This window comes from Panicum hallii, chromosome 9, assembly GCF_002211085.1.
Source record: "Panicum hallii strain FIL2 chromosome 9, PHallii_v3.1, whole genome shotgun sequence".
In the NCBI taxonomy this organism is placed as follows: Eukaryota; Viridiplantae; Streptophyta; class Magnoliopsida; order Poales; family Poaceae; genus Panicum; species Panicum hallii.
In genome coordinates, this window is record NC_038050.1 from 60,506,535 (window position 1) to 60,524,392 (window position 17,858).

The following is a 17,858-nucleotide window of genomic DNA, read 5'->3' on the forward strand; positions in this document are numbered from 1 at the left end:
ATCGATTGCAATGTCGACGTCTATTATTGACTCCATTCATGTTCGATTTGACGGTTCAAGTAACAGGAAATAAGCTCTTAGAGTAACAGGGGATGAGCCCCATCCAGCAAGCGGCCATAGCTGCTGCAGGGCGCCCACATCATGTGTGCTTGATGAAGGACGACAGAACAGTGGCGCGCCGGCGCGCCGGCGACCACCGAGGAACGGGACGACGGGAGAAAAAAAATAGTGTTGGACCCACAAAACGCTGACATGGCACGAATTTGGTTATTTTGGGAACTAACTTTTAGGAATTGTTGGAGTAGAGAGTATTTTTCTATTCCCAAAAGCTTTTGGGAACACCCTAAAACATAATTATTGGGAATAATTTTTTGGGCATTCTTGGATATGCGCTAAGGAGCATGTCCTGCATACATGACCAATGAATTTGCTATGAGGTTTATATCGGTGTTTAACCGGCTGCTTACCGAGAGATATACTCAAGGTGGTAAGTTTTGGGTGAGGGGACGCCGAGATCAGGAACTCGAAGGTGCAAGAAACACAAAGCTTAGACAGGTTCGGGCCGCAAGATGCGTAACACCCTACGTCCTGTATGGTAGTTTGTATTGCCTTTGGTGTAGAATGACCTAGAGATCTTCTGTTTTAAGAGGGGTCCCTAACCTCCCTTATATATCCGAGAGGTCAGGGTTATAAAGATACTAACCAATACCAGCTGAGGAATCGTACCAGAACATATCTTGAGTAGATTCCCTCTGTACCGGTTAGCTCTATCTCCTATTTAAACGGGATAAATAAGAGATAAACGAGATGAATAAGAGATAAGACGGACTTAATCTCTTAGACCTCTCTAAACTACGTTACATACCCAGTCCCGTGGCCCCGGGTCTGACAAGCCCCCGAGCTCTTCGTAGCTGAGTACTGCAGGCTTATCGAGTATTTTCGAAGTAGTCTTTGACTTCTTCTGAAGCTTCGCCTTGAAGTCCTTCTTCGAGTACTTGCTCGGCTGCATCGAAGCTATGAGGTGCTCATGCCCCGAATTTTTGTTGTGGTGTGCGATTTAAAAATCGCACTCCATATGGAGTAGCCCCCGAGCCTTAGGTTGAATCGGAGAATCAGGCTGAGGGTTCCGTTAATCTGTAATCCTTCTTATCCTTCAAAGAAATTTAAAAAATAAGTAGTTGATGCCACGTATCCCGCAGCCCCCGAGCCTTGAATCCAAATCCCACAATTTTGGAGATAAGGATCCGAAAACCGTGACATGCAGGTTAAAAAACGATGATTTGAGAAATTACCAAAATGATGATACAAATGATGGACATTAGATCATGAATCCGGAAAATCCCTTTTTTCGGGCTAATTAGCCCTGAAAAAATGATTAATCAAATATTTAATCCAAACAGTCCACCAAATGACCTCTCATCTTCAGAACAGTAACTTTTTTCCCACTTCGCTGGTTATATAATCCCGCGACAACAGTGGGAAAAAACTGTGATTTCAATCTGCCTTTTGCCAAGAACCGCCGAAAACCCCAATCAGAGCCAAACGCCGCCGCCATCCCCCCAAAGAAATCCTCCCGCTCCGACCTTCCCGCCCCTCTCCCTGCAGCCCCCGAGCATCTCGTGGCCAGCGAATCGGAGATGGCGCCCAAGAAGACAGAGATCGAGGGGAAGAAGAAAGAGGCGTAGTCTTCGACCGCGGAATGGACACACAGTAAGTGCTCCCTCAACCATCTGAACAACCTAGTTTCCGAGGGGTTGCTGCAAGAAAAGAACCTTGTCAACTGGCGCCCCTCTTACCGTGAACCTTTCCCCATGGAAAATGTTGACGAAATCATCACATTCCTCCATTTTGCCGAACGGGGATTGGCCCTCCCCTCTTGTTTCTTCTTCCGAGGCCTTCTGTATTACTACGGGCTTGGGCTTCATCATCTCAACCCAAATTCAATATGCCATATTTCAATTTTCATCTATTTCTGCGAGGCTTTCCTCGGAATCGAACCCCACTGGGATCTTTTCCGCTTCCTCTTCCGCATCAAACCACAGCCCACATCCAAGAATCTTTCCGTTGTGGGGGGCGCCGGCATCCAACTGCGTCAGCAGGCCGGCGACAAATATCTTACCTACAAATTCCCCTCCAACCTTCCCGGATGGAAGATCCATTGGTTTTATATCGAGAACCATGCTCCCCACCTCCCAACGAAGTCAAACAGACCACCTGTAGTGAGGGGAGAGTGGAATCTCGAACCCTCCGGCGGGGAGATGGATCAGGTCAAAGAGCTGCTGGACATCATAGAGGCACAGAAGAAGAAAGGGGTGACCGGTGCCTCCGTCATGTTCGCATTTTACAATTGCCGCGTCCAACCAATCCAGCAGCGCCATCGCTTGGGATTCGAGTACACCGGCCCCGCTGATCCCTCTCGCATGTGCGCAGAGGAGTTGTCCGATGAAGCCGCGCTCCAGCGAGTTCAGCGGGTGCTGCTGGACGTGGACGCCGTGCCATACGTGCCAACATTATTCTCCGCACGAAATCCGCCCAAACCAGAGAGTATTCGACTTCTTTTTTGTTGAAAATATCCTCATTTACTCCAGTACTTAGCCGAAGAACCTTCTGCAGGGACATACAGAGCTGTACCGCAGCTATCCACTGCGCCCCGACATCCCCCGGCCAGAGCACCTCCTCCCAGTGCCGCTGTAGAAGCAAAGAGGGCCCGCGTTGCTGCAGCTCAACGCCGCAGCGGGTCCACCGAGGACGTGAGCTCTCAGGTGGGGGAAGGAGCCGAAGGAGAAACGCGCCGGGACAACTCCTCCGAGCAAAGCGTGGAGTTGACCGGCGCTTTGCCGCTAGTACCACAAGGTCATCGGCTGGTGCGCAAACGAAAGGCGTAGGAACTCGAATCCACCGGGTAAGAGCCTACTGGTTTGTTGTAATGCGGTACCTTGATGTTGAGTCGTACTTATAACATCCTCTTGTAGTCCTGCCACGTTCTCCTCTCGGGCCGAGCCCGAAGAAGAATGGACGAGCCCGGCGGCCACCGCAGCCGTCACCATCGCCGTGGCGGCGACCACGCCGCAAGCTGGTGAAACCCCACCGCCAGCAACGGGGACGCCTCGTGAGGCCGTATGGATGAAGAGAGCCATTAAGAAGAAATCTGTACTGTAAGTCTGCCTCTGGTTGCACAGCAAATATTTTGATCTTTCGACTTATGTGTTGACCAACTTCGGCTTCATTAGTGCTGCAAGTGCCGTGGACCTCCAGCTGGAGCCAGCTTCGACTACCCCAGCTCCCGGGTCTTCGACCCGAGAGGAATCCTCAAGCGCTGGGCCAGTCGCAGCTCTGTCGGCCCCCGAGCCATCGGCCCCAGAGGGGTCAGCACCCGCGGAGCCAGCCCCCAGGGCCGACACCACGCTGCCTGACCTGCCGCCTCCCGAGCTCCAACAAGTCGAGGCCGGGGCCATTGGCGAGAAACAGGTCGAGGCCCCTAGCGCCGCTCCAACGGATGGCGCAGGTGAGCATCTGACCGCCCCGGCTAGCTACCGGGATCCGCATGCTGCATGTTGAGATCATTTGTGATTGCAGGTGCGCGGCAGCTAACTACTGAAGAAGTCATGGGAACCTCCGGGAGACCCGAGGAGCTGCTGCTGGCCGGGTCAGGTTGTCAGGATGCCGTCGCCGCCGACCTGGCGGGTGACCAGCTGCTGACCGATGGCAATATAGAGAATCTCGAGAAGGCGCATGACTTTATCATGGTAAGACCTGAACAATTTTCTGCCAGTAACTATATCGAGTTGCCAATCTTGACTTCCCTTTTTTATGCAGAGTGTGATCGCCCACTCCCGGAAGCAGGCAGAAGAATTGAAGACCCTTGCCCGCGACCGCAAGGAACTCGCTGCCCTGAGGAGGCGCATCGACGATGAGAAGACAGAGATCGTGCATCTTGAGAAGGTCAACGCCGAGCTCCAGCGACAACTCGAGGAACAGAAGAAGGAGCTCGAGGCGCGTGAGCAGGAGCACCAGGAGCAGCTCAAGGAGCAAAAGAAAGCGCACCAAGGTAAACCATTGCTTCCCTCGGGTACTTGCACTGTATGACTCAAGCTGGATTCTGAAAAGCTTTCCACCACAGAACTTAGGAGAATCTTAATGAGTAAAGAAGAGCTACTTACTGACATGAAGAACCTGCTCTATCGCCGTACAGATGACATCGAGAGACTGCAGAAGGTGATCGGCGACACTGAGCGACAGTTCGTCGACAGCCTTCAGCGAATCAAGACGTTGGGCGAAGAACTTGAAGACCTCAGGGGGGCCGCCCGGGAGCTGGTGGACATGGTGGATCCACCAGAAGAAAGCGAAGCAAACCCCCGGCCCCTACTAGAGCGTCTCCGCGAGGCCCCGAAGAAAGTAATGAAATACCTATCCGAGGCACCTGTCACGTGTGTCAACAACGCCCTCGCTGTTGTGAAGTCCTTCCTGCCAAACGCGAAGCTGGAAATATTTGCTCAAGGCATGGCGGCGGAATGCACCGAGGAGCAATTTGACAGATACCTCCTGGAAGCCCAACCTGTATCAGAACGCATAGTTCAAAGCGTAATGCAGGATTAGAGTACTAAAAACAAGTATTCACTTCCTTGTATATATTGTTTCTTTTGATGTCTCTACTTGGGAGTGTGCCTAGGCTGAATTGGAATCCAGGCTTACAAGGCTGAAGTAGTAGACATTATCATGGGTGCAACGACCCTAAAGGTAGCCATAGCTCCATGTAGGAACTTATCTAACAAGTTATCCACAACCCGAACTCGTGGGTCTAGAACCGTTAGAAAAGAACACGAGCAACGTCGCGCGAATGCCAGGCTTAGGGCAAAACTACCCCGAGTGCATCGACTCGGGACGTAGCCAGGGTCGCTCCTTGTATGAGCGCGCTCTGCAAGTTAGATAGGACCCGGACGGACGGATCAGACTTGCTCGGAGCGAATGCGGGCGTCGCCGCAGGTATGCCGTGCTCTTGGCAGGGACGAGACTACTCTGGTGCAACCACGCAGGATGTAGTCGAGGCAACTCTTTGTACGAGCTCATCCAACAAACTGGGAATAAAACCAGTCGAACAGATCGATTATGTTGGGAAAATGCGACTGCTGTCTCGTGCGACCATCCAAGGTCGTGGCGGAAATCGATATGTAGAGGTTTTGGACTTGTTCCAATCCAGTGTGCCGTAACATTCACGACAGGAAGTCGATTTTATATAAGTGTTTGCACGTTGAAAGGCCCTTGTTTGGTTTTGGTAATTGATGGACAACTTAGGTGGACTAATAAGTGTTTATGTTGAGATACACAGGAGATTAGTCCACACAAAGACACTAGTATGAGCAACATGTGCCATGGAGGAGAAATGGCTAAGGGTTGATGCTATGCTCATATAGTGTGAGCGAGGAGCTCATTGCATATGAGACATAACATGGAGTTATGTGACCAAAATGGAGAAGATCAAGACAAGGCTTGGCTTGATGGACCGGTTGCAATGGAGAAGGGCAAGTCAAGGCTTTGAAGCGAGGGACCGCGAGGCGATGAAGCTTGAGCAAGATTTGGCGCCGATGGACCGAGGCAACGGTGAAGAGCGAGCAAGGTCAAGATCGATGGACCAAAGAGGTCATGTGATGATATGGAGTGGATCATATCATTCAAGGAAGATCAAGCCAAGTGTTGACTTATGAAGATGATCAAAAGGCTTGATGGAATTTGGTGCTTGTGTGGCATCAACATTTGGGAAAATGAAATGAAATGCGCAAGGCAAAGGTATGACTTGTAGGGCATTTCATTTCACCGGTCAAAGGTTGTGTAGAGAAGTGCATGACCGGATTTAGGATAGATGGCCGTACTATCAAGAGGGGCAAACTTGTTTGCATATCGATCATCTAGTGCCACTTGAGTGATCTAACATTGCGATGTTGCTAGGATCGAGTGGCGTGGTGAGATCAAGTGAAAATCCTTTGAAAATGATTGTGAAATGCTAACACACATGCACATGGTGTTGTTCACGTGGTGGTGTTGGCACTTTTGCAAAGGAGAAAGAGTTGGAGTTGATGTTGATCAACTTTGGGAAGCAAGAAAGGTTTTTCGGTTTTCTCCGAAAATTAGGTTGTCTCTTGGAGTGGAATACTGCTTTGATCCATTGTGTTTTGGACCAAGTATTCAGTTCGGGTGTGTAGCCCTCTGAATTAGCTTTCCATAGAGTCCAAGATCACCTAATTTGGACATCGGAGCTAAGAGTTATGGCCGTTTTACCGAGGTACATTTCTGCTGGAAATAGACCTGCGGACGGTCCGCCCATGGGGGGCGGACGGTCCGCCGTTATCCCGGATGAGCTCTAATAGAGCCATTTTTGGCTCTGTTGGTGGTCCAAAATAAACTGCGGACCGTCCGGTCCATGGGGGCGGACGGTCCGCCCTTAAAAGCTGAAACGGGCGCAGATTCTTGGTAGTTCTATCTTGGGTGTCCAAAATGAACTGCGGACCGTCCGTTCCTTGGGGACGGACGGTCCGCCTCCTACTGAAAATTCTAGGACAGAAACACTACGGTTTCTGTGTGTGCTCACTTTTTAAACTGCGGACAGTCCGCCCATGGGGTGCGGACAGTCCGCCGGTCACTTCCAGATTTAGTCAGAGACGTTTGCAAATCGGTTGGTTCGAAGTTTTGAACCGCGGACAGTCCGCCCGGGGCTCTAACGGTCAACTCTGACACATAATAATTGCTGTTCTAGCCGTTGGTTTTGAATGGCGGACGGTCCGGTTTCTGTGAGGCGGACAGTCCGCGAAATCTCTGTTTTCTCGGGATTTGAGTGTAACGGCTAGTTTGGGGCCTCCCTCTATAAATAGAGGGTGTGGCCGGCCATTTGAGTGGGCTGAGCACCTTGGGGACTTGGTGTCCATGTGTGAGAGTGCTTGAGAGCCCTCTACTCACTCTAACTTGATAGTGATCATCCAATTGAGTGAGAGAGCGATTCTAGTGCGATTGCTTTGAGAGATTGCATCGAGTGGCACTAGGTGATCGTGTTGCAAGCCGGTGTGCTTGTTACTCTTAGAGGTTGCCACCTCCTAGACGGTTTGGTGGGAAGAGGCTCCGTTGAAGCCCGCAAGAAGATTGTGTGGTGCTCCAGAGAAGAGATTGTGAGGGGTATTGTGCTCACACCACGGGAGCCGCGAAGAGCAACTCTAGTTGAGCGAGACGTGAAGAGCAACAAGTGGTTCGTCCGGATCATGTGCTAGAGCTCGGTGTGAGCACTCCACGTGGGAGAGTGTGACTTGAGAGTCACCACTAGCAAGAGGATCGGCGGCAACCTTGGAGCTTGTCTCAACGGGGATTAGCTTGGTGGCAACCAAGTGAACCTCGGGATAAAAATCACCGTGTCAATCTTGTCTACTCTTCTCGGTGGTTTGCATTCTCCAAATCACAAGCCTTGTATTTACATTCATATATATCTTGTGCTTGTGTAGTTGCTCTCTAGTGTTTAGTTAGTTTGTGTAGCTTGCTAATCATCTTCTTGCTTGTGTAGCTAGAAGTAGAGATCATAGTGTAACTAGTTAGCTTGTGTAGTTTAATTAGTTGCTCTTGCTTAGATTGTGTAGCTAAGCAAGTTGAGCTCTTGAGTTTTGTATTGTGTATCCTTATCCTTGAGCATCTAGTGAGCTTAGGTTTAGCTTTGTGCTATTGCCCATTAGAATTGTGTAGGAGCTCCCCTTATTTGTAAAGTACTAGTGCTTAGACTTGTGTGGCTTGGCATTAGAATTGTTAGGAGAGCTCTTACTAGCTTGGCACTCCATTTACTTTGTGTAGGATCTTTTTGAAAGTGCCTTAGAGTCATAGTTAGAGGGGTGAAGTCTTGGCTAAGCGAATAGTTTCAATTCCGCATAAGTTTCGGTTAGCCGGCGCAATTAGTTTTAGAAAGGACTATTCACCCCCCCTCTAGTCCGCCATCTCGATCCTACACACGTGACTGCGGCCATCGTGCACTTATGAAGGAATGTACGACCCGAATCTTATGGCACACGGCCTCCAAATTGATTCGAGGGATAGGAATCTTCTGAGCCCCCGGGGATTCGACTATCACCGGGCATCTTCTTATGGGTAGAACTTGCGTAGGTTCTGAATGTTACAGGAGTTCGGAACATCCTGACCCTCGGGATATCGTAGCCGATATGACCCGGGCCGTGTAACCTACTTGACGACGAACGGGCCCTCCCACCTTGAATTGAGCTTGTGTAGGCCGGATTCGTCCTGAATGCGACGCAAGACCAAATCACCAGCACTAAATGACCGCTCCCTGACGTTGCGATCATGATATCATCAGATCCCCTGCAGGTATCGGACTGACTGAACAAGAGCAGTGCAACGCGCTTCTTTCACAGAATCGAGCTCTAACTGCCTCGCCTCGTCCGCCTCGCCCTCATTGTACATTTTGACCCTTGGGGACTTCCACATGATATCGGCTGGTAAAATAGCTTCAGACCCGTATACGAGAAAGAAAGGCGTTTGTCCTGTGGCTTTGGACGGTTGAGTCCGATGCCCCCAGACGACATGTGGCAGCTCATGCACCCACTTGCCTCCCTTCGTGCTGTTTTCATCATAAAGTCTCTTCTTGAGGCCGTCAATTATCAAGCCGTTCGCCCTTTCGACTTGTCCGTTGGCCCTTGGGTGTGCGACCGAGACATATTTAACTTCGATGCAAGCATTCTCGCAGAACTCCCAGAACTGGTTGGCCGTGAAATTTGATCCCAAGTCCATGATGATGGTGTTGGGGAAGCCGAAACGGTGCAAAATATCCGAGATGAAGTCGACAACCCGATCTGGTGTGAGCTTGGCTATCGGTTTGTATTCAATACACTTGGCAAACTTGTCAATAGCCACCAGGACATGGGTGAAACCGTCCGGCGCTGTTGTGAAGGGCCCAATCATGTCGAGGCTCCAACAAGCAAAAGGTTAGGATGGCGGTATAGTGATGAGGCTATCGGCTGGAACATGAGTCTGTTTGCCGAAGAATTGACAATTTTGGCACCTGCGCACGAGATCCTCCGCATCGGTCACTGCAGTGGGCCACCAGAAACCGGCCCTGTATGCTTTTCCCACCAGCGTTCTTGAAGCTGCATGGTTTCCGCAGACGCCCTCGTGGATCTCCCGCAGTATGTCGTAACCATCTTCCTTTGTGACGCACTTCATGAGAACTCCTGACCGAGCGCTGCGCCGGTAGAGCTTGCTGCCGACCAGGACAAAACCCTTGCTTCGACGCAGGACGCGCGCCGCCTCTACGCTCCTGACGTCAATTCCCGCTGGTAGCCTTTGATCTCGAATGATGTCAATAAAAGCCTCTCGCTAGTCCTCCCCTATCACCATAACCTCTCGATCGGGTTGTTGGGGACCTGCATCGATGGTTACTTGCGGAGAGGACTTGATGGATGGCTGTTTGAGCTCCTGGATGAAAACTCCCGGCGGGACCTGGGCACGTGTGGACCCCAATTTGGACAGGAGATCCGCGCCAACATTGTGCTCCCGCAATACATGGTGAACCTCCAAGCCGGAGAATTTGCTCTCCAACTTGCGCACTTCTTCTACATAAGCATCCATCGTCTCCTTGTTGCAGTCCCATTCTTTGTTGACCTGTTGAACGACAAGAAGAGAATCACCATACACAAGTAGTCGCTTGATCCCGTGAAGCAAGGCTTAATACTCGGCTTCATTGTTGGGTACCGCCCACAGGATCTGAAGGACATATTTCAATTGTTCACCTCGTGGAGAAATAAGCAGAACACCAGCGCCGCTGCCGTCGAGCTTGAGGGACCCATCAAAGTACATGGTCCAGTGCTCTGGCTTGTCTGCTGGAGTTGGAACTTGATTCTCCCTCCATTCAGCCATGAAGTCGACTAGAGCCTGTGACTTGATTGCAGTGCGTGGCTTGAAGTCGATTGACAAAGCCCCCAGTTCCACTGCCCACTTGGATATGCGCCCCGTGGCATCTTGATTATGAAGAATATCTGCCAACGGGAAGTCCGTGAACACGGTGATCTTGTACTCGTCGAAGTAATGGCGTAGCTTTTTTGATGTGATTAAGATTGCATATAAAAGCTTTTGAACAGCTGGATACCGTACCTTGGATTCGGAGAGGACCTCGCTGACGAAGTAGACGGGCCTCTGCACTCCGAACGCATGGCCTTCCTCGCCTCGCTCGACTACAATAGCACTGCTGACAACATGAGTTGTTGCCGCGATGTTAAGTAGTAGATCCTCCCCTGGCAACGGTGCTGTAAGGATCGGAGGTGACTGAAGATGATGTTTCAGATCCTGCAGGGCCCGCTCGGCCTCCTCCGTCCATTGGAACTTATCTTGACGTTTCAGGAGCTTAAAGAAGGGTAGTCCTCTCTCCCCTAGTCGGGAGATGAACCTGTTTAGATCCGCCATACAACCTGTTAACTTCTGCAAATCCTTGATTGTGGCCGGAGCCTCCATATCAGTGATGGCCATGATCTTTATAGGGTTGGCTTCGATGCCCCGGTTACTGACGATGAACCCGAGCAATTTCCCTGAAGGCACTCCAAAAACGCACTTGGTGGGATTCAGTTTCCACCGAAATCTGCGCAGACTGCTAAATGTTTCCTCCAAATCTGCAATCAAGTCGCTGGACTCCCTAGTCTTGATGACCACGTCGTCCACATAAGCTTCAACATTCTGGTGCAGCTGATGTGCGAAGCACATCTGGATCGCACGCTGATAGGTCGCTCCTGCATTCTTCAACCTGAATGACATGGTTTTGTAGGCATATGTCCCATATGGGGTGATGAATGCGGTCTTGATTTGGTCCTCCTCCTTGAGCGCGATCTGATGATACCCTGAGTAACAAACTAACAATCAAGAAAACAAAGAAGGACACAACCAGCCGTCGAATCGACAACTTGGTCAATGCGCGGCAGCCCAAAATGGTCGTTTGGGCAGTGCTTGTTGAGATCAGTGTAGTCGACACACATCCTCCATTCATTGTTCTTTTTCTTTACAAGAACGGGATTCGCTACCCACTCTGGATGGATTACTTCTTTAATGAATCCAGCCGCGAGAAGTTTAGCAATCTCCCGCTTAACGGCCTCACGCTTATCGTGGGCAAACCTTCACAAGCGTTGCTTTTTAGGCGTAGCCTTCGGGTGTACATTCAAAGCATGCTCGATCAACTCTCTGGGCACCCCTGGCATATCCGCTGGTTTCCACGCGAATATGTCTCGGTTAGCCTGAAGAAAGCTGACGAGCGCGAGTTCCTATTTGTCACCTAATCCCGCGCCGATGACAGCGGTCTTAGATGAATCTTCCTCCTGAAGCTGGATCGTCTTGAGGGCCACGTCATCAGTCGACTGGATGCTCGACTTGCTGGCCTTCTTGGAGGGAATCTCCAGCCCGGACTGGGAGAGCTGCTGCGCGGCCGCGAGTACTTCTCCCGAAGCATCTGGCACGCGAGTAGTCGATGCATACTGGATCGCCTCCTGATTGCAGTCGTACGACTTCTTCAAGTCGCCACGGAGAGTGAGTACTCCACTGAGTCCTGGCATCTTAAGAAGCAGATAGACATAATGCGGTACTGCCATGAACTTGGCGAGTGCCGGACGACCCAATATTTCATGGTAGGAAGATTCGAAGTTGGCCACTTCGAACTTGATAAACTCAGTACGATAATTCTCCCGCGTGCCGAAGGTGACTGGGAGGACTACCGTACCAAGCGGGTGTGCCGCGTTACCTGGGACGATGCCGTAAAAGGGGGACTTGCTGGGAACCAGCATCTCCTTGAAATCCAGGCCCATTTTCTTCAGAGTGCTGACGAAGATGAGATTGAGCCCGCTTCCGCCATCGATGAGGACCTTGGTGAGCTTGACCTCCGCCACCACAGGATCCAGAACCAAGGGGAACTTACCGGGCTCCGAAAAGCTCGTCCACTGATCGTCGCGAGTGAACGAGATGGGGACCTCCGACCAACGGAGTGGTCGTGGTACCGCCGGCTCGATGGACAAAATCTCCCGGAGAAGCCGCTTCTGGTCCCGCCTGGAACAAAAATCTTCATCTCCCCCGAAGATGACGTTGACAACCTTCGAAGCGTCTTGAAACTTCAGGTTGCGCCCGTGGTCCTCTTGATCGTCGTCCTCGAGTTCTTTGTCCACAGGCTTCTTGTTCTTCTTTACACCACCGGAGTTGCTGAACGTCCTCCGAAGGTGGTAGTAGTCAATGGCGGCATGGTTGGCCCCCGGATGCCATGGGCACTTTTTCTGCAGGAGTTTCTCGAACTCCTCCTGCGTCGTCAACTTCTTGCCCCGGGAAGGACGATCGATAGCCGCGATGATATCATCTGGCTTTCGTTTCCAGGGTGTACCCGAAAAGTCCCGCTGGCTTTTGTCGTTGCGGTTGTCATTTGGGCGCCGTAGATTGCTATCTTGACGCCGCGGGAACCGCTCCCGCATCTTCTCCTCCTGTTCGGACCAATCGTGCATCATATCACGAAGGCCCGCAACAGTCTTTGGCCTGTTCCGCCTGAAATCCCTGTAGATGCCCGGGTCGGTGATGCCGTTGTAGAAACAATCGATGATGTCGTCCTCCGAGATGTTCGCGATGGTGGTGCGCACGTCAAAGAAGCGACGCGTGTAGGACCGCAGAAGCTCGTTACGTTCTTGCTTACACTGAGCAAGATCATGACGAGTACCTGCACGAGCAATCGCTCCCTGAAAGTTGTCGATGAAGACCTTCTTGAGGCGCTCCCAGGAGTCGATTGAGTTGTTGCTGAGACTTTCCAACCAAGTGAGCGGCGCAGGGTCCAAAGCCATCGGGAAGTAGACGACTTTGGTGATATTCGAACCCCCTGCGACCTCAATGGCCGTGGAGTAGCAACGGAGCCACTGCTGAGGGCTTGCTTGCCATCGTACTTGGTGATGCCGATCGGTTTGAAGCCCTCCGGGTACTTGTAGCTGCTGAAACGTGCAAAAAAAGCAGGGAATCGGTCGCTACAGTCAGTACCTTCAGTTTCGACTTCTTCGCAGGCCTTGCGCCTGGAGGAGATCACAGTCTGCGCGTCGCGACCTTCATTGATATGCTGGCGCAGGTCCTCTGGAGGAAGTCGATGATTGGCTGCCGCGGATGACCCCCTTGTGGTGGCTGCTGCCTCCCGCCAAGGGCCTAGCTCCCGCGAGCGTTGTCGTTGCTGAGCTGATGTCGAGGGCGACCGCCAGCTGTTCGGCTATGAGCCTGGCTCCGACTCTCACCCACGCGCTCCTCCCTGATGGTGGACGCCGGGTTGTGCTGATCCAACTGGATCCAAGCCCTCTGCGCGTAAAGGAGTGCTTGACGCACTTCCGGATCATGGCTGCGCTCAAGGATGGCCGTTACCCTGGCGATGTTGGCCACCGGAGTCCTGAAACCCCGTTCACTTACGGCGGCGAACTCAGGGTCAAGCTCGCGATGCATAGACCGCCTGCGCTCGTTGGCCCTCCTCCGCCGGATTGTGCGGGCCCTGTTCCTGGCCCTCCGCGCCTCACGATCGGTGTCGTTCTCGTCGCCGGCGTTGGCCGTGATCTCATCTTCGGAGATCGCTTCGAAGTTGACGAGGGGAGGATCCCCATCGTCCTCGCCTTCTTCGGCCATTAGCACCTAGCGGGAGGAAAGCTCGTGAAAGCTCTTGTCGACTAGTTCAATCGACCCCTCCGCTGTGGTAGCCAATGGCCTGCCCTCTTGAAAGGGTAAGGGCTCGAGGTGAGCCACAAGTCGACCCTCTGCCTCGAGTAGATCGGAGAGCACCATGCCCTTCCAATGCATGATGCGCCCCTCCGGCAAAGAGGTGATCACCAGATCACCGGTGCGAGAACAACCCGAAGCCCCCCGACACGCGGTGGCTTCAGGCATTCCGTCCTGGAGCAGAAAGTCCAGGTCCTTCTCCACCATGAAGAGGGACCTAGAGACGTTGGCCTCCTGAAGATCAGTGGCCGGCTTGCATGAGCCACATTGGGACCGGCTATGCAGATCCCTAGATTGAAACAAGTCCAACCCAGGGGAAGTTGCCGCAACACTAGAAGAAGTCGAGTCTGGAGCAGACTCCATCTTGATCTGCGTTGCGGAAGCATGGAGTGGCAAGTTGCCGAGCCCGTCGATGAACTTGTCGAGGTTGCTGCAGGAATCCGCAGCGGAGGTCTTTGGCTTCATGTCGACGAGGAATCGCCGAAAGTTGCCCACACCATCTGCGATGCAGACCCACGAGCCAAAAACGAATGTCGTACGCTGGGAGGGAACTGACCTGATGAATTTGAAAGATGCCATCGAGCTCGCCGGTGGATCTTCGACGCGTTCCCCTACCTGGCGCGCCAGCTGTCGGTGTTTAACCGGCTGCCCACCGAGGGATATACCCAAGGTGGTAAGTTTTGGGTGAGGGGACGCCGAGATCAGAAACTCGAAAGTGCAAGGAACACAAAGCTTAGACAGGTTCGGGCCGCAAGATGCGTAACACCCTACGTCCTGTATGGTAGTTTGTATTGCCTTTGGTGTAGAATGACCTAAACATCTTCTGTTTTGAGAGGGGTCCCTGACCTCCCTTATATATCCGAGAGGCCAGGGTTACAAAGATACTAACTAATACCAGCTGAGGAATCGTATCAGAACATATTATGAGTAGATTCCCTCTGTACCGGTTAGCTCTATCTTTTATTTAAACGGGATAAATAAGAGATAAACGAGATGAATAAGAGATAAGACGGATTTAATCTCTTAGACCTCTCTAAACTACGTTACATACCCAGTCCCGTGGCCCCGGGTCTGACAGTTTATGCACTACAGAAAATAGACAAAGAATCTTTATATTTCTCATCCTATGTAAGAATCCCAGAGCAGATGCGATATGATGGTGATATATGCAGAAGTATATGTTCCTAAGGCCATTCTCAGTGCACAGTTTTATTGCACTACTACCAAGACTGAGAATTTGATAACTGTGCCTGCTGGATTTCATGGGAATAAAACTCCTCTCTCATTTGAAGAGACTCCTTCTCATCTCTCCTCGTAATAGCCTTGCCAAGTCATCAAAATTGCTGATGTGATATAGAATTTAATGCTCATACAACTCTGCATGAAACTGGCCTAAGAGCGGAAAAAGCATGTCCGAGCGGCATGGGTTTTTTTCCCCTCCTCAGCCACCATAAATAAAGCATCGCATTCTCCATCGGATTCCAGAGCTGATCGATACGCATCACATTTACATATATGCACTTGCGTATCGACGAGGCAGCTGAGCTAGAGCTAGAGCTAGAGTCAGAGCTTGAGCTTGAGCTTGAGATGGAGAACGGCGACGTGAAGCCTGCTCGCAGCTCGGTGGCGGCGAGCGCCATGGCGGCCTCGTACAACGACCAGATTCGGCCGCTGCTGGACGCCGTGGACCGGCTGCGGCAGCTGAACGTGAGCCAGGAGGGCATCCAGCTCCCGACCATCGTCGTGGTGGGCGACCAGTCCAGCGGCAAGTCGAGCGTGCTGGAGTCGCTGGCCGGCATCAGCCTCCCGCGCGGGCAGGGCATCTGCACCCGCGTGCCGCTCGTCATGCGGCTGCAGGACGGCGACGACCCCCGGATGCAGGTGGAGTACGGCAACGGCACCGTGGTGCCCGTCGCCTCCGAGGCGGAGGTCGCCGACGCAATCGAAGCCGCCACGGCCGAGATCGCCGGCTCCGGGAAGGGCATCTCCGAGGCGCCCATCACCCTCCTGGTGCGGAAGAAGGGCGTGCCGGACCTCACCCTGGTGGACCTGCCGGGCATCACCCGCGTGCCCGTGCTGGGCCAGCCGGAGGACATCTACGACCAGATCGCCGGCATCATCCGGGCGTACATCGCGCCCAAGGAGAGCATCATCCTCAACGTGCTGTCCGCGACGGTGGACTTCCCCACCTGCGAGTCCATCCGCATGTCGCAGCAGGTGGACCGCACCGGCGAGCGCACGCTCGCCGTGGTCACCAAGGCCGACAAGGCCCCCGAGGGCCTGCTCGAGAAGGTCACCGTGGACGACGTCCACATCGGCCTCGGCTACGTCTGCGTCCGCAACCGCGTCGGCGACGAGACCTACGAGGAGGCGCGCGCGGCGGAGGCGGCGCTGTTCGCGGAGCACCCGCTGCTGTCCCGGATCGACAAGTCCATGGCGGGCATCCCCACGCTGGCGCGCCGGCTGACGCAGATCCAGGCGTCCATCATCGCCCGCTGCCTCCCCGACATCGTCAAGCAGATCAACGACAAGCTCGGGCGCAGCAGCGACGAGCTCGGCCAGATGCCGCCGGACCTCGCCACCGTCGCCGATGCCGTACGGGAGTTCTACCACATCGTCAAGAAGGCGCGCGCCTCGCTGGAGAAGGTGCTCGTGCGGGGCGAGTTCGACGAGCACCCCGACGACCGCCGCCTCCACGGCACGGCGCGCATCGCCGAGATGCTCGCCTGCTACGCGAGCAAGCTGCCCGCCCTGTGCCCGGCGAGCGGCGAGCCGTTCCTGGTGGAGGAGATGCGCGTCCTGGAGGAGACCAAGGGCATCAACCTCCCCAACTTCCTGCCACGGTCGGCGCTCCTGGTACTGCTGAGGAAGAAGCTGGAGAGCGTGGCCCACGTCCCCCACGACCTCGTCGCCCAGGTGTGGGGCTACGTGGAGGAGCTGGTCATGGGGATCCTGCAGCGCCACTCGCGCAGCTATCCGCAGGTGCAGCCGTCGTGCCGCCGCGCCGTGCAGAGCCTCATGGACAAGGCGAGGGCGCGGTCGACGCAGCACGTCAAGGAGCTCATCGACATGGAGCTGGTGTCCGACTACACGGCCAACCCGGACTACACGACGAAGTGGAACAACACGATGAAGGACGACGGCCATGGCGTGTTCCTCCGAGTCGTGGAGGACCCAGGTCGCTCGCCGACAGTGGTCCTCCCGGGCTACGGGGAGACGGATGTGTCGCACCTCAGGGCGCATCCGAGGCTCGCCTCGCAGGCCTTTGACCTCAGGGCCCGCCTCGACGCCTACTGGAGCTGCGTCGTGCTCCGCCTCGTGGATGGCCTGGCCCTGCACATCCTGTACAGCGTCAAGCACCTCGTGGAGAAGGACCTCGAGGAGGAGCTCGCCGACCAGGTCGTCGGCAGCAACATGGACGGAGTGGAGCGGATGCTGGTGCCGACGCCGGCCACCGCCGCCAAGCGTGACCGCCTCAGGAAGAGCATCTCGCTGCTCCGGGAGTGCCGGGAGCTCGTCGCCAATACCATGGACAAGATTAACACCGCCACCACCGACCGCCTCTAGCTACGATCGAGTTTCACCTCTAAAGCTAGCTACATGAACACCATGGAGCAAGATTGAGCCAAAAAAAAAAACTACCAATCCCAGTTGATCGAGCTGAAGCCACATCGATCCATCCCCACCCACCCACCCATGATCTATCCAGTGTCGACACTTTCTATGGGACGTAGGGAGTACTCGCTTAACTGTGTTACTGTGTATGCCTTAATTATTGGTGTTCTCTATCTCGGAATAATCTAATAATTAATTACTAGTTACATGCCATCGTGTTGCCTTGTATCCTTTTCTAGAGCACACATTTCTTTGTCCTTGCGTTGCAACGGCAGCAGAAATTTTTCACAGGATCATGTGATTAAGGAAATGAACCGCGCCAAAGAAATTTAACCAGTGGGCAAAGGAAAAAGGGCATTTTATTGACCGTAATAATGTATACAAACCATACGAAAGCAACAACAAAACATGCGTAGATATCTTGTGCAAAACAATTTTTATAAATAATAATAAAACCAAAATGATGCTTCCTCCTCCATCCAGCCCCCGCTGTCGTAACAATCTTTCTA

The 17,858-nt window shown here is 53.1% G+C and overlaps 1 protein-coding gene across 1 annotated transcript; it reads left to right on the forward strand.

The window, feature by feature from the left end:
* The first annotated feature begins 15,235 nt into the window (after nt 1–15,235).
* Nucleotides 15,236–17,555, forward strand: LOC112873722 (dynamin-related protein 4C-like). The gene has a single exon (XM_025936746.1). It carries the CDS (start codon nt 15,250–15,252, stop codon nt 17,299–17,301), a length of 2,052 nt encoding a protein of 683 aa, XP_025792531.1. The 5' UTR covers nt 15,236–15,249; the 3' UTR covers nt 17,302–17,555.
* The last annotated feature ends 303 nt before the right edge of the window (nt 17,556–17,858 follow it).

Coding starts and splice junctions, on each gene's coding strand:
- LOC112873722 (XM_025936746.1), top strand. CDS start 15,250: ATGCACTTGCGTATCGACGAGGCAGCTGAGCTAGAGCTAGAGCTAGAG.